General features: G+C 38.8%; 1 protein-coding gene and 1 pseudogene across 1 annotated transcript; one reads left to right on the top strand and one right to left on the bottom strand.

The window, feature by feature from the left end:
* The window catches only part of LOC141332898 (uncharacterized), a 160,707-nt pseudogene that overhangs the window by 116,553 nt on the left and 17,114 nt on the right, over positions 1-27,040 (bottom strand).
* Positions 678-7,257, top strand: LOC141333931 (lymphocyte antigen 6D-like). Its single transcript, XM_073839087.1, has 4 exons — positions 678-870; positions 956-1,075; positions 1,480-1,602; positions 7,092-7,257. The coding sequence occupies exons 1-4, from the start codon at positions 822-824 to the stop codon at positions 7,157-7,159; spliced, it is 360 nt and encodes a 119-aa protein (XP_073695188.1). The 5' UTR covers positions 678-821; the 3' UTR covers positions 7,160-7,257.

The raw sequence follows: 27,040 nt of genomic DNA, 5'->3' as shown, positions 1-27,040 counted from the left end.
AACCTACAATAGTGCACAGCATTTGTGCAAACATTTCAAGGAGCTAATAAGATTGATGAAACAAAAGACAAAACAAATGTTTTAATTTCAACATTATTTTAATTTAGTCATTCTTTCACAAGAACAATTGAATTACATTGAATTAGCTTTTTAAAAAATATGTTTAGATTATAATCATTACAGGCTTTCACCAAAAAAAGAAAGAAAAGGCAATAGCTAAAATAACCATAACTATAGCAAGAGCTGAATTACATTAAACATCCTGAACAAATCAGTCAAAAAGCTGTTTTTGTTATCTTGTACAGGTCCTTTTCAAAAAATTAGCATATTGTGATAAAGTTCATTATTTTCTGTAATATACTGATAAACATTAGATTTTCATATATTTTAGATTCATTACACACAACTGAAGTAGTTCAAGCCTTTTATTGTTTTAATATTGATGATTTTGGCACACAGCTCATGAAAACCCAACTACTAAAATAATGAACTTTATCACAATATGCAAATTTTTTTAAAAGGACCTGTAGTTATCTGCGCTGTGAGATGGCTTTCTTTCTTAGGCTTGCTTTAACACTGATTTTATTTGTGATGTAACCTGTAAAAGACAGAACATAAGTTCACTAACCATATAATTGATTGTAACCAGTAAAGAGCGAGCACAGGCTTGTTTGCAGGGATTCCAATAAACATTCCTTTATGATTAACTTGCAAGTAAATTGCGCAGGCGTTTAGGTTCTCATGAAGACCCACCCGCTTAAAAAAGCTATAAAGTGAGCGCTGAAACAGGGATGATATTTTTAATCACAACCTGATCAAAGATGGATCTGCAGATCTCAGTTTTTCTTCTGTTCTTGCTTTTTACTGCAGGTACAAAGACAAAAATCATTTGTAATGTTGCTGGGTACAAATACAGATCTGTATGTCTCACTGTCTCTGTCTTGTATTACTAAAGGACATTCTCTCAGGTGTTACAAGTGCAACAATCTGTTAGGTGCTTGTGCAGATCCAACGGTAGAAACATGTCCCAGTGGACCTTACCAATGCTTCAAGATAACAACAGTGGTGCAAGCTGGTAAGTCCAATATGATAGATTAAAATAAAATGTACTGTTATAATTGATGGATGATTCATTGGTGTTGCTTCACTGGAAATAACTTATCACAGAGCTGCTAACTTTTGTTATAGGGAAATAAAAATAAATAAGTACTGCACTTTGTTATGCTAAACAGTAAAGCTACAAACCATTTGTTATGATTGATGATATGATGACATATATTAAGATAACATGATAAGAAATACCAACTTGAGATATCAAGCAGCATAACAGAATGTTTTTGTACATCTAAAATAACTAAAAGTACATCCTTGTTCAAGTTACAAATGCATTCTGGATACTTTTTGATCTTTTCACATAACTGCAAATAGTGGAATTGTTTCATTAACCTATTACATGTATACTGAATTAATTTTTTGTAGATTCCGCTAAGAGGACCAGAACACTTAAAGGGTGTGCTACTGACTGTAAACCTAGGTCCGAACAGATGTTAACTGGAAGCATATCTACCCAGTGCTGTGACTCTGACCTTTGCAATGCAGCAGGTATTGCCTTTCATTTGACTGTCTGATTTTGACCACAGTTACTTAAAAATACAAACACTAATACTACAAAGACAAGTGATTATTCAGAAATATGATAATATGCTCCTTTGAACAGTATAAACGTGTATGGTTAAAAATGGAGAATCTTATTAAGTCAAATGTTTTCAGAGAGGTTTTTTTAATTGTTTTTAGAAAACTGTAATAAGTATATCACCAATGAATAAGAATTTGTAATTGCTAATATCTGTAGAAGTAGCATTAATTAACAGTAGTTCCCTTTTGAGAGCTACAGTCGATGCTGCGCTGCTAAGCGCTTTGGGAACGTCTCTATTCGTGACCAGCTGTGAATAATGTGTGTAACACGTCAACAGAATTGACCCGGAGGTATTATAGCCTCGGTTGATGACGTCATCAGAGCGCACCGTGACACGAGGCTATAAATAGATGAGCCGCAGGTGCATTGTCAGGTCTTTTTGTCTTCAGATCATTCTGTGCATGTGTGTGGCAAGAACGCTCTCTCTCTCTCAAATCAAACTATTGATCTTGTTAGGAGTTAGTTGTCAGCAGTCAGTGTGCAGAACTTTCATTCTCTTTCTCTCTCTCTTGTTCAACGTGTTTAACAGTTTGAAAGCAGAGAATGAGTCAACAAAGCGGTAAGCGCTGTGTGCCTCCTTGCTCTCGTCCTATGAGTGAGTTAGACACACACGATTACTGCTTTGTTTGTTTGGGGGAAGAACATGCGGTTATGGCGATAGAGAAAGGCGGATGCGAGCACTGTGATCTCCTCACAGTTAAAATGCTTCGCTCCCGTCTGAGCTATTTCCATTCCGCACCCACATTAACATCGTGGGGTTCTCATATGGATTTGGTTCATGAGCAAGAGACGGGTCTGTCCCTTTCGCTTGCCGTGTCACCAAATCCTAACATTCCCTCTCGTGATCACGAAGCGCGCTCTTGCTTCTTCGGTTCATGAGAGGGATGACGTTTCTCTTTGTTCGAGCAGCCAGCCTTTGAGCATTTCTCACACGAAAGAATCTGTAGCGGAATTGCTAGAGGTGGTTGCTCGTGCTGTTGCCAGGTTACAGCTTGACTGGCTATGCAAACAAAAAAACCCCAAACATAATAAACTGTTTTAATCATGAATTAAACCATATACTTCTCGCGTCTTTGTGCCTTCGACGTCGACTTTTTCGACTATTGTGGGTGTAAATTCGCGAGGGTATACGGAGATGCCTCGGGTTTGAAAAGACGCTCGTGAGCTATCTCTCGCCCGCTTCGGCATCTTCAATTAAAAAGCCCTTCCCCACTAAACCGAAAGTGAAACCTATCGTATTACATCAACGTTAGTGGGTAAAGCTTACTAAGCTGCAAGTCAGGCTTGTACTGCGCTGCACATAATGAAAGAACTATGTTGCAGGCATACCTGGCCGACTTATTGAAGGAATTGAGTGTGGGCGGAGCTCCGTTGAGCAAAGATCTGTCTCTCTGTGCGACCTAGCAGACGGCCCGTGTAAACCATCGGCCGTTCAATGAGTGCTTTAGTCAGCACAGAGAGGCATTTGTGGCTAAATCTAACAGGATTTAAAGAGAAAGATTTTTTCCCTTGTGTTTTCCTCTGGCTTATTTGATGACTCTGTTGACTCAGTAGTCACCAGATTTTAGGGGATTAAAAAACATGAAGCATGTAGAATTTTCAGAAATTCTTTCCTCGCTGCACTCAAGGGGAGGGGCTGTCTGCCACCCAGCCTCGCCCCGGTCCTTCAAAACCCAGGGAAGTTCAAAAGCTGAGCGTGGCTGAGCGCGCTCCCCCTCGTGGGAACTGGAGGGTTCGCCACGTTCAGCAAAATCCCAAGCCGGACCTCAGGACTTTCATTAATAAAAAGAGGAAGTCCTAATGGTCCGGCACCCAGTGGGGTAGCCCCCCTCGCGGAAGGGGGCGCAGTTAGATCTTGTCGCCCCTTCCTAACATCATAAAACTCTCCTTCCCCGCCACTTCGTGTGTTTCGGGGGGCAGAAGTTTCCAGTGAAATGTTGGATGTTCCGTTGCTTCCAGCTCTCATCCTGGACGCGGAACATCTGACACCCCCTCAAAAGGAAGTATCAAAATTATACCACTCTCAGAGAGTCTGGCAGCATGAAAATCTCTGTCAGGCATCTCCCTTTGGGTGCTAAAGACAGTAGAATACAGAATTCAATTCTGTCGTCATCCTCTGCGTTTCAACGGCGTGGTTTCTTACTTCCGTGAAGCCGGAGTTGATGCACGTATTGTCACAAGAGCTACAATCTCTTCTGAGCACAGAGGCCATATAACATGTTCCTCTGCCAGAGAGAAAGTCAGACTGTTATAGCAGATACTTCCTGGTTCTCAAATAAGATGGGGGACTGCGTCCAATCTTAGATCTTTGAGGCTTAAACCATTCAGTCAAAGCACTCAAGTTCAAGATGTTAATTATCAATTTGGTTGTGAATCAAATTCAACATTGCGTTTAGTTTGTCACAATCGATCTGAAGGACGCATATATATATTTTCTTTCATAGAAATATTGCCACATCACAGGAAATTCCTGAAGTGCGCTTTAGGGGGCGAAGCGTACCGATTTCGGGTTCTTCCATTCGGCCTAGCCTGATCACCCGCACATACACAAAATGCATGGATGCAGCACAGGGCTCCATTACGACTCCTGGGCATTCGCATTTTGGACTATATAAACAATTGGTCAATTCTGAGCACAATCGCGAAAGATGGAGATCCATCACGAGACATCGTGTTAGCTCATATGGTTTCTCTAGGGTTGAGACTCAACACCAAGGAAAGTGTTCTTTCTCCTACCTTGAGAATGACTTATTTCGGAATCGTTTGGGATTCGATTACGATGTGGGCGCAGCAGTCTCCCGCTCGAATCGAGACCATTCAGTAGACCATGACCAAAGTCAGGCCAGGCCAAGAATGCACTGTTCGTCAGTGCCAACAATGTTAGGTTTCATGGCATCAGCATCCACGGTGATTCCTTTGGGGCTGTTGCACATGAGACAGTTTCAGTTGTGGTTAAAAGCCGGAGGATTTTATCCAAGAGCCAATCCTTTAAGGCAAATAAAAGTGGCGCGCCGTAATGGCTTCGTACACTAACTCTGTGGTTCAGACCCCGGTATTTAACTTTGGGTCCCACTCTAAGGGCTCCTTGTCGTCGCAAAATGCTAACGACGGATGCCTCCCTGATGGGCTGGGTAGCGGCCTTAAGTGGTCGTCCAGCTTAAGGGGCATGGGAGGGCCGTCAGCTCGTTTGGCACATCAGCTGCCTCGAGTTGATGGCTATATTTCTGGCTCTGAAATATTTTTCTCCTTCAATTAAGAGGCTGTTATGTCCTAGTGCGGGTGGACAACACAGCGGCAGTCTCTTACATAAATCACCAGGGAGGTCTACGCTCTCGCAACCTGAACAGGATAGCGAGACAGATCTTTCTCTGGGCCCAAGGAAAGTTCCTGTCACTCAATGCAGTGTACATTCCAGGGCACCTGAACGTGGGAGCAGATTTACTGTCCAGACAGACACTACCATCAGGGGAGTGGAAACTCCACCCAGAGATAGTGAATCAGATCTGGAACAGATTTTATCAGACGGAAGTGGACCTCTTCGCCTCTTTTCAGACAGCGCAATGTCCCCTCTACTTCTCTCTGAGTCACCCAGCTCTGTTGGGTCTGGATGCGATATCGCACACAGGGCGCAAATTGCGCCTGTATGCGTTTCCTCCAGTTTTCTCTGCTCCCAGGGGTTCTAGCCAGGGTTCGCCAACAAGGGATTTGCCTCCTGTTGGTGGCATCATGTTGGCCGAACAAAGTATGGCTCTCAGAGATAATATCTCTCCTCGACGGCTCGCCATGGCGATTCCGGAGAGGAGGGACCCTCTATCTCAGGCGGGGGAATGATATTCCATCACAGGCCCGACCTGTAGAATCTTCATGTTTGGCCCCTGAGGGGAACCAACTGAGGGACACTGGGCTTTCACCTGCCGTTATTGAGACCATCCTAAGTGCTAGGGCTCCCTCCATTAGGAAAAATTATGCCATTAAATGGGGTGTTTTTGAAAGTTGGTGTGTGGAACACAATTTCAGTCCAGTTTGCTTCAGTACTGGACTTAATGCAAGGTAAGTTATCAACAGGCACATGTCCTGTTACTCTTAGGGTTTATGTGGCCGCTCTTTCGGCTTGCCACGCCTTAATTGATGGTGCACCACTTGGGAGACACCCTCTGCTCTCTCGCTTCCTCTGTGGAGCCAGACGACTGAGGCCTCCAGTAAAGACCAAGATCCCTTCCTGGGACTTATCTACAGTCCTTGAGGGTCTGGTTGGACCCCCCCTTTGAACCTTTGGAGTCAGCGTCTGATAAACTTCTGACTTTTAAAATGGTTTTTCTAATGGCAATAACCTCTTTAAAGAGAATTGGGGATATGCAGGCTCTGTCTATCTCGTCATCCTGCTTAGACTTTGCCCCAGGAATGGTGAAAGTGATTTTGCATCCTCATCCTGATTACCTGCCCAAGGTTCCATTCTCGGCTGTTCATCCGGTCATTCATGAAGCCTTCTGTCCTCCACCGTTTTTAACGCCGGAGCAGGAGGTATCTCATAGACTGTGTCCAGTCCGTGCTCTTCAGGCTTACGTCCACCGCACTAGCCAGTTGCGTAAGTCGGAGCAACTTTTCATCTGTTATGGTGTCCATAACAGAGGGGCAGCTGCCTCCAAGCAGACTATGTCTCATTGGGTCAGGGATGCTATTGCTCTTGCCTATGAGGCGCGCGGTCAAGCTTCGCCTATAGGTCTAAGGGCTCACTCCACCAGAGGGGTCGCCTCGTCCAATGCGTTGGCAAGGGGTGCTCCCCTGCAACAAGTTTGTGATGCGGCGGGCTGGTTCCTCTCCGCACACATTCATAAGATTTTATAGTTTGGATGTTCATGCCACTCCGGGCTCTCACGTCCTTGAGTCGACATCACAAGCTAATGTCTAGGCCTCCTTGCGTTCTTGTGAAACACACCTGCACAGCCATAGGGGTCCAGACATGTTCAAGCACGGCGGCGTGGGTATTCTCGTTCCCAAAGCGCTTAGCAGCGCAGCATCGACTGTAGCTCTCAAAAGGGAACTTTCTGGGTTACTTTTCAGTAACCTTGTTCCCTGAGAGAGCGGAACGAGATGCTGCGCTATCATGCCGTGCTGAAGATGTCCAGCAGGACTGCTCTTCAGACAAAATATCCTGACGATGCACCTGCGGCTCATCTATTTATAGCCTCGTGTCACGGTGCGCTCTGATGACGTCATCAACCGAGGCTATAATACCTCCGGGTCAATTCTGTTGACGTGTTACACACATTATTCACAGCTGGTCACGAATAGAGACGTTCCCAAAGCGCTTAGCAGCGCAGCATCTCGTTCCGCTCTCTCAGGGAACAAGGTTACTGAAAAGTAACCCAGAAAGTTTCCTTATTGTCTTGATCAGATGGAATGTTTAAAGGAAGCTTCCTCCTGCTGTTGTCTCCTCTGTTCTTCTACTTCCTGTTTCAGTGAATCCAGCTGCACTTCAAATTCAACAACTGCAGCAAAAATTGAATGTCACATACATTTTTGTCCAACTTTACGAAATAAATAAAGTGAGCAAGTTCTGCTGTTTTTTTGGTATCATGATTTGAGGAATGGGAAATCAGTATTTTATTAGACAAATATTAACCAAAATCCTGCACCAACAACGCAACAGACGACAAAAAAAAAAAAAAAAATCATATTCAATAATGAGTTTGCAATATCTGCAGTACTTTTGTAGAGTAATTGTACCTGGAATCGAGACTATGTATTTCCTTGATAGTTTATAGTTCCTTTTCATATATGTATGAGCAATATCACACAAGTAGTCACATAACAACATTTATTGCAACCGCTCCATTTCCGAGCCTTTAAAAAAACTTAAACGGCTCTGCTCCATCGTTACTTCTAACTGGTGACGCGGTGCGCAATGACAGTTGGGTAGTTTTCCCCGTCCACTTCCTGTGAAGTGAAGTACCGATGTTCCCTTATTCCCTATGCCGTTCGCAGTGCCCTTCGAACTGAACATGTTCGCTCCCTTTGGTTTGGAATCTCACTTAAGATGGCGGAATACCCTGTGAAGTCCACTTCGCAGTCCACTTACGGTCGAATGGAACGCACCCATAGAGAGCGAACTGAGACACACTCTCTGTTACTAAAGGCTAACGCTAAGTATCTAAATCACTAAACAAAACATTGCAACGTTACATTTAACAATACTGCATTTATTTAACATAGCTTGAAAAAAACACTTTAATTGATGTAACAGTTTGCATTACATAAATACACAAAACTACTAACCTTTTTCAGATGAATCACAACAGATGAGGAGCACTGCGCGTCTGAAACACGTCACATCATTAGACCAAAATAAAAGTCCCATTGGTGCACTGCTCTCTAGAATCACAAACACGTATAATAGAAATGTTGTATATAAAATAGAATTTTGTACCGATATGATGATGCATTTCTTAAGTTATTAACATTGTAAATCTAGGAATACTTTTGTCTATTTATTTTTTTCATTTACCTTGCCATTAAATTCACATAAAACTAGTTAATGCTGCTGTGTAACTGTTACAAAGAGGGTGTGATGGCAAATTTGATCTATCACTCTTTTGACTATTGTAATCGATCTCTTGCTATTTTGTTTGTTTTTGTATTTACATTTACATTTATTCATTTAGCAGACGCTTTTATCCAAAGCGACTCAAAATTGGGTATTTATTCCTCTTTTGGACAGTCATTGAAACACTGTCAGGGATTTTATTTTTCTTTTGCTATTGGGGCAAATGTGGACACAAAAACATATTTGTGGCAGTTTCCATTTACCACTAAAGAAGTTTACAAAACTATGACTATTTAATTTTCTGAGAACCCCATACAAAGTCCCATTATAAAAAAAGTTCATGTCAATTTCTGCATGTATTTAGGATAAAGAAAGACAGACAAGAGAGATGCATGAGTAAAAAGCCATGTGTTATTCATCAAATTTATTTTCATATAAAAACAGCTGAAATTATATCATGTTTATTAGCAACACAGCGATATCAGCCTTTTATCTCACTTGAGACAGCTCCGTTCTTGTGATGGGCTGGTTATACCAGCGTTTCCCTACTCCAGTCCTCAGCCCACCGCATATTTTGTATCTGGAGTTGAGAAACGCTGGGTTATACAGTAAGTTACTTGGATGTAATCTTCAGGTGTTTTGTAGAGAGAGAAAGTCTGTGGATGTTGTTCCTGGGAGATTGAGTGGAGTGGGATGTTTGGTGTGGAGATATCAGTCTCATATAAGAGCATCAGCAGGAAAGGAGAGGGTGATGAATGTGTGTTTGGACGTAATGATCAATCCTGGAGTTTGTTCTGCTCTCCCTCTAGATACTCATTTGTTCATAATAACAGACGGACTGAACTGTCTGTAGTGTCCAGCCATAGAATAGGAGTGTATGTGGATGATAGTGAACTCTGTCCTTCTCCAGCGTCTCTGACACAATGAGCCTCATCCACACAGTCCTCACCACATTCACTCAGACGCTCTATCCTGGGTTTATGCATTTATTGGATCTTCAGTGAAACTGTGTTGATGAATCAGAATAGATTCTAGATATTGCTGTGTATTTCTCTGTATGTCTGCACTGCAGTAATATGTATATTTTCACTGTCTGTATTCTCTTCTGCACTGGAAACTCCTGTACTTGGCAATGAAGCTCTTTTTGATCTTCAAAAAAAAAAAAATCAACCCATAATAGTTTGAGCTGGATAATAAATGTGTTAATGATTTGTTATGGCCTTATTTTTAGTTTTGTATATTGAAGATCTATTTTCTTTTCTAAGCTGACACTTACTATTACTATTTAAGGTAATATGTGAAATATGTTTTTGTCAAAATTCAATGATTGGATATGAAAGTGTTGGGTTTGTTAGAGGTCAAGGAGGTAACAAAGAAATCTCAGTCATTTTCTACCGTTTCCATTTATGATTAGTTGCTAATTTCTGAACGATCAGCAGAAGATTGCCTTACACTGGCATTTTGAATGAATGCTGACATCTCTGTTTTTCAGATTGTCTCTGTTGTTTTTGGTTGGGTTTTTGTAGTTAGAAAAGCACTCTTTTAATTGTAAGTATCAGTTTGATCAGTCCCAGACCGTTTTTTTTTAAACTGGTCCTGCTTCCTGATCAGATTCATCTAACATGCATCTTCTTGATCACTCAGTTCATTTGGATACTTCTCATCTTCTATCAACAGTTCCTTTACTGATGTGTCAAGCTGTAAAGTCTTGTTGAATAATTAATAGATGTTTAGAAATATCCACAATAAAGGTCAAATCTACCTTTAAAATCTAGTTTATTCAACAAATTGATGACTTTTAAAAAAGTACTTAAGTAAAAAGCTATAAGAGTAATTTTAAAAGACAAAGGCGTAATAAAATTGGAATATACATTTATCAAATTTTCTTTTACACTTCAGTTTAAATCAGTTTTTCAACATTGTTGTCATGATATTTCTTCATTCAAAAAGGGCCCTGCAGACATTTATTGCCATTTCATTGAGGATCTGAATTTGTCAGTCCACGTTTATCATTTTTAATTGTACAAGAAAGTGTGTGATTACTTTAAAAAAAAAAAAAAAAAAAATGTTTTTTATGATATGGCCATGTTCACAATTGCGTATTACAAATGACACAACTCACTGTCTTCAGTACAACAAACTTTAGGTATGGAGGATAAAGTAAATACTTACACTAGTCTCTGTGTGGCGTGGCATTGTGTTTTTTAAGGAACTGTGTATTTTTATGAAGCCAGATCTGCTTTGGTGTAGTAGTTGAATCTCCACTGCAGCTCAGCTTGGGCTTCAGTAGTCAGATGTACTGGGTACTTCATGAAGTCATTTGTTTCTTCACCTTTAAAATGAAAATATAAATGTTTTTTTTTTCTTATAAATGTTTCATATCATGTTAAATGCATGTTTGAGGACTCAGATGCCCCCCAATTTTTGAAAGGTGGTTGTTTTGGAAGTGGTAAAAAATATATCCTGGAATCCTCTTAGGAAGTGTGTTTAGCATAACATTCACATGCTTTACATTTTCAGTCATTTATCTTTATCTTTATCTTAGCCTTTTTGGTACAAACAAAACAAAAACAAAACATTTTTGGTGGGTCACACTGTGGCTTCAGACCTTCTCCCTTGCTGACAAAGAAAGGTCTAAATAAATAAATGTCTTAGTAAATAAGTAAATAAATGTAGACAATGCAGAAATAAATACAAAATTAAGTAAATATTAAATGAACATGGAAAGAAACAATTGTGGACATGAACATTGTCAGAAATACATAAATGAAAGAATGAATGAATGTATATATGTATTAATGTGTATTTCACCAAGAAAAAAACTCTTAATACCATTGACATAAGTTTTATAGTTCATATGTGTTTCCCTGTAAATATCAATACACTTTTCGGATTGTAGACACAGAAGCGCGTGAACAGGACTTTTATATTTGATCTGGTGGTGTGACGTCATAAGGCTGTTCCGCGCTCCTGCATCAGTGAATGCTTTCAGTTCAAGAAAGATTTGTAGTCTTAACCATTTAAAGTGTTTAAATTAATACGCGTTCAGACTATTTTATATGGCTTACAGGCGATTTAAACTTAATAATTATTTTGTGTAACATTGTAATATTTTATCTAATAATGAACGTTATTTTGTGAGTACAAGTGCATCCACAGATCAGTCTGATTTCTCTCTCTGTTAGTGATTCAGATCAGAAACACGAATTACAAACTCCGAGTCAATTGAATCGGTTGATTCACAAAATGATTCACTGTTTCGAATCGCCGCTCGCTGAGAGACCTGCTGCTCAAAACAGTGTCAATACAACGAGAACAAACTCAAACATGAGTAATAACAACTTTTACAAACAATTGCAAATGTTTTTGTTGTAATGGCAACCTTTAAATACAATAGCTATTTTTAAAGTGTGTAATCGATTAAATGTAATATACTAATTATTAAATGTTAATCAAAACGAAATATAAAGTTAAAAGGTTTGAGTGTTTGTTAAATCAAATCATTTAAGTCCAATAACTATGGAAGCAGATTAGTCTCATTAATAATTCACGCACAATACACGATGCACACATGCGTGTCCCAATTCACGTGCACGAAAAAAAATATATATATTCACAAAAAAAATTCACGTGCAAAAAATAAGAATATAAATTCATAAAATACGTTTCACAAGTTGCAAAACACAATTCACAGATTTACAACTGTGTACAACAATTTTGAATGTTTAAAAATCACGAGTGTATCACGGACTGTGAGTGTGTGAATAGCTTTTTTACGTGTGTATTTTTTAGACTTGCGTGTGTGTTTTTGAGACTCTCCTGGCAGCGAACTCCTCCCATGCGGGTCACTCGTACACTTTAGCCAATCAGATTTGAGCCTGTCGATCGACCAATCATAACCCGCTGTGGGCGTGCCTATCTTACGTTACGTCATCAGCGCGAGTCCAGTTCCAGAATTCAGATACGATTCAGCTGTTGATCGTCTCATTTGTAACTAGCCTAGTAAAGGTGTATTGTTTTATTTTGATTGCTTAAAAACTAAAGGTAAAATCGGTCGTTTAGACACACTCGTTAACGTGACCAGTTTAAGCCAGCGGCTGCTATGAAAACAGATAGTGTTGCCAAAGATGCTGTCTTGTGTTAGCCACAATGTCTTGTTTATTGGCCAAAATGAAGAAAGAATTCTTTTCATTGCCATGTTTTTGTTTAACAACGCTGGGTGTCCTCTGCCCAGTCTAGCTCCCACTTAGCACTGACCCTGCCTTTATTATTATAGCTTTATGTAATGATGAATATACATCACGAGAACTCAGTGTATGAATAACGGTGTGTTTGTACTAACCATTTGTGCAACTGGATGCAGTGTTTAATTAAAACACACTAATCATTTTCCTTGCATTTTTCAGGATTTAACACTTTGGAACAACATCTGGATGACAGTTACAGACCTCTTCATTCACATTAATCTTTATGTCTTTTTATGTACTTCACCTTTATGCATTATTTTTTTAATGTAATCAACATTCATGCACTTTTTAAAATATTATATTATTGTGATACATAATTTTATGTTGAGCAGTGATGTAAAAATCTTTGAGATTACAATACACAAGATGATGTTGGTTAGCAGCAATTGTATTTGCTTTAGTATTAACAGTTCTGGAATTTGCTGGTCAGTCAGACAGACTGATCACATAAAGGAATGCATCAAAGATTATTCAGTAAACTTCATTCAAGTTCCGACTTGTTTTGAATGTTTTAATTCTGACATACAACCAGAACATTTAACAATGCATAACAAAGCTTTATGCCTTAACAAATACAAAGTCATAGGGTACCATTCTAAAAGAAATGTAGTAATAATGCATGAGTTAAATCAGTTGAAACTGTTAAAATGGATGGGTTGCAGCATGACTGTTTTGAAAGAGTTACAGTTCCAAATGAAACTTCTAGATTCACATCACCTCATAATTTGTGGCAGAGGTTGAAATAGGAGCAGCTACTTGTACATCATAAGCATCACAATTCTGAAATAAATAATATCTGCAGGCTGCAGCATAAACAAACTTAAATGAAATGTACATGGTTTACAATGTGTGTTATTAAATCGTCATCAGCTGAATGCGTGCCATCGTAGGATTTGAGACACAAGACAAGTTTGGCTCTGACAGCTCTTTCCTGTTTTCAATCAAAAAAACAAAACCACAAGAGACTGCTTGAAAAATATCCAAATAGATAATTTTCATTTTCTATTTATTTACATGTCCCATCTGTAAAAAACGTATTTTATGCTTTACATTAAGTTTATAATTTTAATATCTTTATGCGGTATGGTATCCACGTGAATGATTCTTTATTAAATAAACATAACAATCGATAAATATTAAAACATAATACACTCTGAGCAGCAGCTTGCTTACACTGGTCACGTTAACGAGTGTGTCTAAAGTAAACGACCGATTTTTAAGTAAGCATGCAGTATAAAACAAAATGAGACGATCAACAGCTGAATCGTATCTGAATTCTGGAACTGGACTCGCGCTGATGACGTAACGTAAGATAGGCACGCCCACAGCGGGTTATGATTGGTCGATCGACAGGCTCAAATCTGATTGGCTAAAGTGTACGAGTGACCCGCATGGGAGGAGTTCGCTGCCAGGAGAGTCTCAAAAACACACACGCAAGTCTAAAAAATACACACGTAAAAAAGCTATTCACACACTCACAGTCCGTGATACACTCGTGATTTTTAAACATTCAAAATTGTTGTACACAGTTGTAAATCTGTGAATTGTGTTTTGCAACTTGTGAAACGTATTGTATGAATTTATATTCTTATTTTTTGCACGTGAATTTTTTTTGTGAATATATATATTTTTTTCGTGCACGTGAATTGGGACACGCATGTGTGCATCGTGTATTGTGCGTGAATTATTAATGAGACTAATCTGCTTCCATAAATAACTATTACTCTGATTCCCTTACTAGTGCACTGACTACTGAACTAGAGCTGATTGAGATGAACAGAGATTTAATTTTTTTTTCCTTTTTTTTATATTTCTGTTAATTACTCTCAGGGTTCGAATTACGGGGGAGCTAAGGGGAGCTCTGTTCGCCTGAAAAGGACCTGGGCTCCCCTGAAAGCCTACTTTGAGACATTTAGGGGGAGCTCTAAAACACTTTCCATTTTTTGTGTCGCATATAGATTTTGATTTTCTGTACATCAAGGTTCCTGAAATAAATGATGATATTAAAAATGTGTCAATGTTGTGTGTTTATTCGCTCATTACATTACTATTTCCGAACACTATTTCCCGCTGTCTCCTGCTGTGACCATCCATGCGTGGCGGCGCTGCACTGAAATTACTACGTTTACGTCGCCACTTGAACTTCTCACTGAGTTGGTATTTGAATGTTAGCTTAACTTCAAGTTCAAAACATACTTCATTCGTTTTTTGGAACACTCTGTGGATACTAATAAGAATGTCAAAAAGAAAGCAGCCAAAACTCAGTTAATTTGGATTTACAAAACAAACGAAGAGGAGTGATGACAGCGCACCTGCTACTATTTTTTTTATGATTGTTATGTGAGTTATTCTGTTTTCATCATGATTTGGATGATGTAAGTTAGGCCTAAGCGCGGTTGATTCAGAACCGTGGACAGAGCTGTTTGCCCTACACTGACAACACTGACTGACGCTTGCGTTTTGAAGTAAACGGTTTACTAAGTAAACAATAGGTTTACTATAAACCTTTTGTTTCAAATGCCCGAGCATGCACCAAAAGCGTTAAAGTCAGTCAGGCAGGATCGGAAAATAGGGCTCCCCCGAAAGCCACTTTGTAATTCGAACCCTGATTACTCTCATCTTAAACAGGACGTTTCCAAACAGAAAAAAACTTCCTGGTGGAGCAACTGAGATCCACATGACACACTATTATAAAGATGGTGTTTATTAAAGAGGAGAGTGAAGAGATGAAGATTGAAGAAGCATTCAGAGTCAAACATGAAGACACTGAGGAACAAACAGGTTGGTTTTCATTCTCAAAGCTGAACTATCCTATGAACTGTCCTGTACAACTTTTCAATTCATTTGTCTTTGGCAGTTGTTTTTCTACTCTGTTTGTCCTCCTACAGTTTTCTTTTTGAAAGAATTTCAGCTTTGTTCTTAAAGTTATTTTAGTGATCTGATTTAAAAACAGCATTTGTAAACTTGTGTCTCATTTAATATGTAAATGTTAAGGTGCACCGCTAGGATTGAGGAACATTTTTCATATGAAAACCGCCTGTAAACCATCACTTCTACTACAAAAGACTGCTTTGTAAGTAATCTGATTTATCTGAATTCCTCAGCATATCCAATAGCTCAGAAAAACTTGATGATGTAATAGAAACTATGGAATCACTCTTTTCTAGCACTTTAGATACAGTTGCTCCAGTGCGCTTAAAAAAGATTAAGAAAAACAGTGTAACACCGTGGTATAACGATCACACACGCGCCCTAAAGAGAAAAGCACGAAAAATGAAACGCAGCTGGAGGAAAACAAAACTAGAGGTTTTTCGTACTGCTTGGCGTGAATGCAACTTATCTTATAGAAAAGCATTAAAAACTGCCAGATCGGATTACTTTTCGTCTCTCTTAGAAGAAAACAAACATAACCCTAGGTATTTGTTCAATACTGTGGTTAAATTAACATAAAATATAGCAGAAACAGGTGCAGACATTTCCCAACAGCACAGCAGTAATGACTTTATGAAGTACTTTACCTCCAAGATAGACACTATTAGAGACAAAATTGTAACCATACAGCCGCCAGCTACAGTATCGCATCAGATAGTGCGTTGTAGATCTCCTGAGGAACAATTCCACTCATTCTCTATTATAGACCATTTCAAGGATGTAAACAATAACAAGCGCGTTGGAACGTTACTGCGCATGACTGGTCCTGAAACATTTCCGGTAGCGCTATTTCTCCGATCTGTCAATATGAACACATTCTTTTAAAATCTAGCGAAAAAGCTAGTTAAGGTAAAAAAAGCTGCTCATTAACTAATCGATGCTGCGTGCGTGTACACGGGAGATTGCTAAAAGCATATCACATGAACGGAAATATTGTGAACATTTATTCGTACAATGGATGTCATCAGTCTGAAGCAAGCAGTGCAACTTACTTCATGTTTTGTTCCCAAGATATCCGGAGGTTGTTCGTGATTAATTTACTTGCATTGCGTGGTCAGTCTGTATTTCTGTTTAAATATTTGTTTTCATTAGTAGCCTACATTACTTTTCACAATACATATCGTTCCAAACAACGCTAAATGTATGCTATTAAACTAAGCGCTCGATGCTATTATTACGTGTTGAATTCATTTCAACATGTGTTCAACGTTAGTTTGGTCAAGTTTGTTGCTGTGGAACAGTGCAAGTGGAGGGTATGAATGCTCCGAGTCATCATGTGATCACAAATAAACAAGATCGTCGCAATTCAATGCTGGCTAACGTGTTTTACATAAACCTGTATATCTGCAGATTAATAAACGCACACAAACACACATAAAGCATTCATATATGTTTTTTTGCACGTATTTACTGTTCACACCCACACATATATATTCATGTGAAAATGAATACTGGTGTAATGTAAAGGCTGATGGCTAATTCAGCTTTGCACAACATATTTTTTATAATAGAAATCATTTAAATAATTAATCATGTTAATAAACATAAAATACTTATTTCAAAAACATAAAAAAACTACTTTGTCCAAACTTTTGACCAGTACTGTATATAGACAAAAAGCATTCTCTCACTTTCAACTGTTTTTATTTCCAGCACATGTATTGATATGTAAATATTTGTATGAACATAAAATGCTTCAACAAATGAAACAACAACTGAAACAACATTTGAACTGAAATGGAGTACAAAGGGGGAACAAATATCAAAAGCAGCAGTCTGTATCTGGCCTGGTCATCAGTCGCTTTAAGTACTACACTGAATTACTGAATACTACACTCAAGTTCTCAATCACATCTGGGTGTTGATATGGTCAGATGTGGTTTGTCACTGCAGGATGATCAGCTGTCCTTGGGTGTCTACAGATGATGGCTCTCCTTACACTGCCTTCTCAGATTTGGTGACCGTTCTGTATTTCTGCAACTGTTTACATCAGTTTAGAATACTTTCTAGAAAACAAAACAAAGGATATTAGCCATCATTATGAAAATGTATATAACATTTAACCAATTCTATGGGAATTACAGGGAGCTAACAAATTTCAGTATTACACTGTATTGTCAGATTTAGTGACCCTGCTGCATATTTACAACTGCTTACATCAAAATGCTTCCTAGACTAAGAAACAAATGATATTAGAAATCACCTGTATAAATTTTGTTTACATTATATAAGGATAAAAGTAGAAAAACAATTATTTAATATAATGCACAATATAAAAAAATAATAATGCTATTATTGCTTAATACATCAGTACATCTTGGAATTAACATTACCAAAGCTTATGTGATGGAAAATAATATTTACCATAAACATTACGTTTTGTAAACTACTGCCGTTAACTGTTACACAATACGACATTCACGTACTTTCATGTTACTCACTGCATTTGTCAACTGACAAAATAACTAGACGACTAATATGAATTTAACCCACATAACACTTAGCAATAAAACAGAAATAAAACAGAAATAAAAAACTTGTCTTTTTTCATTAACGTTACACACGAAAGCTAGATGCATATGTAAACAATGACAAAATGCTACTTTAAAATATGCAGCATCATACTTGAAGAGTTAACGTAAAGATATACAAATAAACCGATTAATTAAAAACGATATTTACTTGCCTGAATCGAAATGTGCGCTGTATATCCTAGAGTTGCTTGTTGTTATCCAGCCTTCTCCTTCACTGCCGCAACACGGGTACGTTTCGCGGAAATCTACCGTTAAACACGTCTCAGAATGTTAGTACCGCCCCAGAGGGAGCACACAACCACCGAACGACAAGGATCTAATTTTAATTTAGACATTTAAGCAGGATGTTTGTATATATATGACCGCAATCCCACTGTTCATAAAGCGCTTCTCGCCATTGTTTTGAATGCGCTGGATCACTAACCGGAAACGTCCTGGGACCAACGACGTCACTTCCTTAAGCCGCCGAATAGCGCTTGAAATGGTCTATAGGAGAGGAAGAATTGTATAAAATTGTTAAAACATCTAAACCTACAACATGCATGTTAGACCCTATTCCATCTAAGCTACTAAAGGAGGTACTTCCAGAAATGATAGATCCTCTTCTGAATATTATTAATTCATCACTATCATTAGGATATGTTCCCAAAACCTTCAAACTGGCTGTTATTAAGCCACTCATTAAAAAACCACAACTTGACCCCAATGAACTAATTAACTACAGCAATTTCGAATCTCCCTTTTCTGTCAAAGATACTAGAAAAGGTAGTATCCTCACAATTATGCTCCTTCTTAGAGAAAAATGGTATCTGTGAAGATTTCCAGTCAGGTTTTAGACCATATCATAGTACTGAGACTGCTCTTATTAGAGTTACAAATGACCTGCTCTTGTCAAGCGATCGTGGTTGCATCTCTCTATTAGTGCTACTGGATCTTAGTGCTGCGTTTGATACTATTGACCACAACATTCTTTTAAATAGACTTGAAAATTATGTAGGCATTAATGGTAGTGCACTGGCTGGGTTCGAATTGTACTTATCAGACCGTCATCAGTTTGTGGCAATAAATGAAGAGGTATCATTTAAATCACAAGTGCAGTATGGAGTACCTCAAGGCTCAGTACTAGGGCCATTACTTTTTACGCTTTACATGTTACCCTTGGAAGATATCGTCAGGAAACATGGTGTTAGCTTTCATTGTTACGCTGATGATACTCAGCTCTATATTTCTTCGCAGCCCGGCAAAACATATCAATTTGAAAAACTAACAGAATGCATAGCTGATATTAAAAACTGGATGGCGAGTAACTTCTTACTGTTAAATTCTGAAAAAAACAGGTGTTAATTATTGGACCTAAAACCTCCACAAGTAATAACCTAAAACACAGTCTAATACTAGATGGCTTCTCTGTAAATTTGTCGTCATCAGTTAGGAACCTAGGCGTCCTATTCGATAGTAATCTCTCCTTTGAAAGCCACATTTCTAGCATCTGCAAAACCGCATTTTTCCATCTTAAAAATATATCGAAATTACGAGCTATGCTATCAATGTCAAATGCTGAAACATTAATTCATGCGTTCATGACCTCAAGGATAGATTATTGTAATGCTTTATTGGGTGGTTGTTCTGCACGCTTAATAAACAAACTCCAGTTGGTCCAAAATACAGCAGCTATAGTTCTTACTAGAACCAGAAAGTATGACCATATTAGCCCGGTTCTGTCAGCACTGCATTGGCTCCCTATAAAATATCGTATAGATTTTAAAATCTTGCTAATTACTTATAAAGCCCTCAATGGTTTAGCTCCTCAGTACTTGAACGAGCTCCTATCGTATTATAGTCCCTCACGTCCGCTGCGTTCTCAAAATTCTGGCAATTTGATAATACCTAGAATATCAAAATCAACTGCCGGCGGCAGATCATTTTCTTATCTAGCGCCTAAACTCTGGAACAATCTACCTAACACTGTTCGGGAGGCAGACACACTCTGTCAGTTTAAATCTAGATTAAAGACACATCTCTTTAACCTGGCTTACACATAAAACATTAACACATTCTTATAATTCAAATCCGTTAAAGGATTGTTAGGCTGCATTAATTAGGTCAGCTGGAACCGAAAACCTCCCATAACATCTGATGCACTCATTGCATCGTAAAAAGAATGGCATCTACGCTAATATTAGTCTGTTTCATTCTTATTCAGAGGTCACCGTAGCCACCAGACCCAGCCTGTATCTGGATCAGATGGTCACTGCAGTCCCCCGGATCCAGTCCGCACCCAGCTTAGATCATGGATCACCACCTGGAGATGACTTCAATAGCCATGGATGTCAACCAGATAAGCTCCAGAGACCGATCATCAATGAAGACCTCGCCAACCTAGATAGCCATCGGTACTACACCACAGGAACCTGATGAGTTCTCTACAATTGGACATTGGTACAAACTGCTGGTTTCGTCTGGCCAGAGGAGAACTGGTCCCCCGACTGAGCCTGGTTTCTCCCAAAGTTTTTTTCTCCATTTCTGTCACCTGTGGAGTTTTGGTTCCTTGCCGCTGTCGCCTCTGGCTTGCTTAGTTGTGGACATTTTCCAGCGATATCGTATACTATTTGAACTGAACTGACAATGATATCACTGAATTCATTGATGAACTGCCTTTAACTGAAAATTGATTATCTTCAATAATGCGTTACTTACACACTATTGTTCTGTTTAAATACTGTGCAGTTGCTTTGACACAATCTGTATTGTTACAAGCGCTATATAAATAAAGGTGACTTGACTTGACATGACACAAGCTCAGCTTCACCTCTTGCACAAAGAAACTCAGATTCAGTTGTTGCAGACATCACCGGCGACTCAACGCTTGCCTGCAATTCAACTGTCACGGACACCGACCCCACTTCACCTGCTGCAGGCATGAAAACCTCGGACGTGGATTCTTCAGAAGTAGACGGACTTTCCTCAGAAATGTTGCCGATAGCAACCGCATTATCATTTTGAATCTGCAGCTTAAGTACACCACAGTTTAAAAAATGCTCCTCTACGTCTTGGGCGTCCTGTAGCAGATGACTAAGTCCACAATTAACCAAATACCTGCGCAGCCCTGCTGAAAAAAACAGCATATGCTGGTTAGGTATGTTTTGGTGCTGGGATGCTGGTTTTTGCTGGTTTATGCTGGTCATTTTGCTGGTTAATGCTGGTCCTTTGCTGGTTTATGCTGGTCCTTGACCAGCAACATGACCAGCATAAACCAGCAAAGGACCAGCATTAACCAGCTAAGGACCAGCATTAACCAGCTAAGGACCAGCATAAACCAGCAAGGGACCAGCATAAACCAGCAAAGGACCAGCATTAACCAGCTAAAACCAGCATCCCAGCACCAAAACATACCTAACCAGCATATGCTGTTTTTTTCAGCAGGGGGGACGGAATTGTTTGCAGAAACATTCATCTCTCCGATATCTCCTAACACAGTAACATTGGCAATGGTACTTGGGTTATACATCCCTGTTTTCTGAAGCATCTTGCACTTGCAGCATCTGTGAAACTTCGCCTTCGGCTGAAAATCCACCTGCACAGTTTTACAGTTTCCGCAGGTCCGAGAAACAGTCACCTCCGACCTAATCACCTCACCGCTGAGAGAAACAACAGGGTCTTTTTCCACATCACAGCGAGGCATTGCTCCAAGTCCCGGTAAAGATGAAACTGCTTCAACAGTTGTTTCCCGAGTCCTAGTTAGGGACAGTTCACCTTGGAACTCTCTCGTGCTGAGCTGGGTGAACTTATAAGTCTTACCAAAGTAAACGACTCCCACTTGACTTTCCCACAGCTAAACTCAAATTGTCCCGCTGGCATCCTGCAGCATCACACTCTGCGTCTCCACTTGTCGGCCCTGGATCTCCACCATCTCTGTTGAAGCCCTTAAATGCACAATCCGCCCAGTCAACTCACCAACTGAAGAATTAAGAAAAATGAAGAAAAACAGTATGCAAATTACATAACGCACTAAAACTTAAATCAATATTAAACACTTACATAATAACGTGCAGACATTTTTCTGATGTCTCCCACGGTCCGCTTACACTTAGACGGAGGTTGCTTGTATGGAAACGTCAAATTAGGGATCACAGTCACCTGTTGCCCTTCCACACAGGACATTGACACCTTCACCAGAACGGCCTGAAAAAATGAGGAAAACAACAAATATAATTTAAAATGAGTACTACAATACGCAGAATACACAATTTAACAACATTCAATAACACACTTACTGTACTAGGTTGAACTACGACGTTGCTCAACTTCACTGGGCTTCTGCAATTTTGCGCTCATAAAAGCAGGTTGCGCCTCTCAGCAGAAAGCAGGGCAACATCGTGGAACGTTTCTCGGCTGACCTAAAGAACCGCATTGAAATACTTATTTTTTTCTCACTGCAGCTATTTTAACAACCGACACACTATGAATATATCCACAGACACTAACTAGCTCTACAGCTTTCTGTTTTTTTTTTTTTGCCATGATAGCTATCTCAATTTGCAGAAATGACAAACTCGGCCTTCTCAGCAGTTATATACCCCATCAGAATTACAACTGATACAAAACCAGACAGACCAATATGGGATTATTTTTGTGCCAATAAGAATGAACGTAACTTTATAAAACTACACGTAACTTTCCAAGAAACGATCCAAAATATGCCACTGCAAAAGAAGAAAAACAAAATGAAAATGAAAAAAATGAACTCAGTCGCACAAATTTAACATGCTCTTCAAATATGCTGCATTCTTTGTTAATGATTTTCAAAGAATCGTTTTCGCGAATCAAGGATTCTGAATGCGTTGCCACAGCTTTCGCTTACGCTTCGCAAATTTTCGTTTGCTGTTTTGGCACAAACCTCTCATTGGGGCGGGCTTAACAGCGATCTACTCTGATTGGCTAATGAGCTTTTGATGGACAGTTGCTCTCTGACCTGAAAGCACAGACGGTGACGTCAGTGGCGAGCATATTGGAAAGTTGTTGCGGTGTGCAATACGTCGTGCTTTGTTTATATTAAGTATTAATGTTATTAGTATTTCACCTGGTCGTCTCTTAGTTTCTAAAGATGAGCTCCCAGGAGAGACACGGAGCGGCATCATCTTCCACCTCAGCTTGTCCCCCAGGGCAGCTTGAAGTAAGTTCGTGTTGCTAAAGTAACGTTAATCAATAACATCGATAAAAGTTTTATTCATGTACAGTGTGCAACAGTTATTTTGCGGGTTATTGTTGTTATTCACAAGTTTGCAATGCACTGATGTTATGTCATGTAGTTTGATTGTTTTCATTTTAGTTAGATTGCTCTTTTATACAGTTATACTTATTATATTTAAGGACGTGTCATTGTAGTGCAGGTATCAAAGTGGTCTTTATATTCTTCAGCAAGGCATTAATCTTAGTGCAGATGCTGCATCTGCAGCTGTACATAACATCCTTGAAATTCTTAACCAGGTGCTCAGGAAAACCAGCACAAGGCAGGGTCCGCACTCGGGGCAGAGTCAAACAGTGGACCAAGAGATGGCCAGGTTTCAGTTTTGTAGTCATGACAATAACAAATAGCAGCACTTTCTATTTATAATACATTTTAACACTATACATAGAACAGTGGTAGTAGTTAGGGGCTATTTTTGAGGTTTGTTGTGTTCCCAATAAACATATAAATTGCTGTTAATTTACGGCAGAATTTCAAGAGGATAATCCTGCTAAGTTCAAAAGCAGGACATTACCGTTTTTTTGTTTTTGTCAAATGACGCAGAGAAAATATAACTGCATTTTACTGTATTTATTAGTTGACAGAAATAAAACATTACTATCCAGTATTTTTGTAAACTGCTGTCAGCACGCGGGGACTTTCATCCGTCTTCATACTGTTAATAGGTGAGTTTTGCACGATATTATAGACAAAATACATTACATTTGCTACAGAAACTAACCTATAGTGTGGATATTGGAAGTGAAATGATCTTTTATTTGCCCTTTTTAGTGATAATTGTATTAATGATTAATGATTGTATTATTCCGAATATCAAGGTGAGTTTCATTCAATAATTCGATGATTCATCTGCAACTTTTGTTCTTCCAAACACTGTTGTATTGAAATCACATAGATGACTCTGTAGCGCACTGAAAAGAAAGGTTGTTCGCTAGCTATGTGTCATCTCAGTTGAATGAGTGATTCTAAATATGAGAGTCCTAGCACACACAATAATTCACCTATTGCGGATTAATGTTTGAGACAGACATACATAACAGAAACAACACTATAAGAAAAGGTAACACATTAGCCGCTTTTCCACTGTCGGGCCAGTGCGAGCCAGTGCTAAGAGCGTGCCGGGCGGGGCCAGTGGCCTCGAGTCGCAAGCACCAAGGCCAAAAGTAAGCTGCGTTTCCACTATCGAGCCAGTAGCCTCGCTGCGCAAACCTAAAGCCCGCCCTTTACACACCTCTTTGGATCAAACGTCACGAAACCCCTCCCCTTTCAGCGCGGAGATTGAAAGTAACTCAGGTAGGCCACCATAGTGTGATCATCGAACGATCAAAATGGAGAGAACCGAAGCGGCTGTTTGTTTGCTCCTTTTGGTGTTTTCTTGGTGGAAGATGAGGCAGCGAAACCAAGATGCGAAGATGGAGGCTCAGCGACGTTTACGCCGAAAGCTTATGTTAGCTGCAAGGCAAAAAAGAGCTATACAGCGACGTGGAAGCCGGATACAGCGAATGCAGAAACGCCGACAATGGATGAAAATGGTAAATGTTGTAAAAGTACATTATGTAGTTATTTATGTTATCTGATTTTCTGAGCGACCCTAACCTGATAACCAATATCTTAGCCCTATAAGATACGGAGTTAGTAACATACAGACATAGAGTTTGTAATGTAACGTTATGCTTAGGCAGTTTAAACCTATCAGATGTTTTGCTAGCATTACATCACATAATTCCATAAGTAATGTTAGACATTAATTTAATTACGATAGTACATCTGTTTATACATACGTTTAAAGATTTTATGTTAATATAGATCTTTCTGATAATTTCGGAGGTAAAGCATACATTTCATTGTAGTTTTTTCTGATGATTCAGTAAAGCTACATCTATTTATAAAGTGTATGTTACCATATAGTTATGTAACATGACTACGTATTGTTTACATTTTGAATTGTTGTCTTGCAAATGATGGATCAATTTATGTTTTAACATGTAAATACACTTATAGATCTATTACATTATAAGGTCATTAATATCTTTGTCTTTCATTCTATTTATTTTTCAGATGATGCATCACTACAACACCAATATAATGCGGACCTCAGAGGTGTGGGCATATCCCCGAACTAGTGACTGGTGGGAGATCACTGCTCAAAGATTTACAGAAGAGCAGTGGCTGGAGGACTTCAGGGTAAAAATAAAATACATTTGTGGAACTGATGTAGGCTACTTTATTCTTGGTGACTCTGCTTACCCACTACAGAAATGGTTGTTAAAACTATATCCAGACACTGGTCGGCTTACAGAGGGTCAAGAACTATACAACGTGAGAACAAGTCGAGCCCGTTGTGTGGTTGAGCATGCATTTGGGAGGTTAAAAGGACGGTGGAAGTGTCTCAGTAAAAGAAATGACTGCAATGTAAATGTTGTTGTTGATATGGTGGAGACATGTTGTACACTGCACAATCTGTGTGAATTATACATGGATAGGTTTGTGCCAGAGTGGACCGGTGGCTGTGATGAAGATGCTGAACGCCCACCTTGTAATGTTGGTGATGTCTTTTCAGATGCAAGAAGTGCTCTGCAACAGTTGTTTATGCAGCAGCAACATTTGTAAAATATTACAATAATAAATCATTTGATAAGAAGCTTTGTTTTTATGTCCTACACATAAATTATTTTGTCTAACTTGGTATTGCATCAATCTACACACTACTGCAAAATAGATACACAGTTGTACTGTTAGTATAATCTTTTATGCCTTTATTTAGGTTCAGTGTATATTATCATTTTATCAAGATGTGTTGGTGAGTTTTTGTTGGGTTTAAAATGTTTGCCTGCATTCCAGTGTTTTCAACAACAGTTAATAGTGTAATTACTGAATAGGACCTGATTTACACAGGACACAAAAGGTGCCCCATCAGATAACCATTCAAGTAATGTGCCCATCAAAACTACCTAGATTTCCATATCAATATCTGCGTAATGTACCTGATTCTATTTGAGTAGGACCATTTATTTGTTGAAAACAACTGAGTGCACAGACACATTTACAAGACTTCTCACAGATTTACAAACTGTTAATTTATTACTATGAATTATACGAAAGTGTTGATGAAATAAGTTTGTAAATTTGTGAGAAGTCTTGTAAATGTTTTGGTGTACTCATTTGGATTTTTATCATAGTAACATTTGTTGGCTATTACAATAATGAAAAGCTTTTTGTACTGATATAGACTAACACAAACGAATGAATTTTTTGTAACTAATACTAAAAAAAATATTGTTGGGTTTTTTAGGACACGTAAACCAACTTATACATTAGATCACATTTTTATAGGATCTCATATGCATTTGTCCAAATTAAAATAAGAATAGATACTCATCAGACATGCATATAATGTTTTCAACAACAGTTAATAGTGTAACAACTACTGAATAGGACTTGATTGAAACAGGACACAAAAGGTGCCCCATAAGATAACCATTAAAGCATTGTGCCTTCAAAACTGCCTAGATTTCCATATCAATATCTTGTAAATGTAAGCGATTCTATTAGAGTAGGACATTTTATTTGTTGAATACAACTGAGTGCACAAACATTTACAAGACTGCTCACAGATTTACAAACTGTGCATTCATTACTATGAATTATACAAACTGTTAATGAATCAACTGTTTGTAAATTTTGTGAGAAGTCTTGTGTGTTTGTGCACTCATTTGTAATTCTATCATATTTACATTTGTTGGCTGTTACAATGAAAAGCTTTTTTTACTGATATAGACTAACACAAATGAATGACTTTTTTGTAACTGATACTATTTTTTTTATAGGCAATATGACCCT

This window comes from Garra rufa, chromosome 4 (assembly GCF_049309525.1).
Source record: "Garra rufa chromosome 4, GarRuf1.0, whole genome shotgun sequence".
NCBI classification, from domain to species: domain Eukaryota; kingdom Metazoa; phylum Chordata; class Actinopteri; order Cypriniformes; family Cyprinidae; genus Garra; species Garra rufa.
This window is presented reverse-complemented; position numbering and strand designations above follow the sequence as displayed.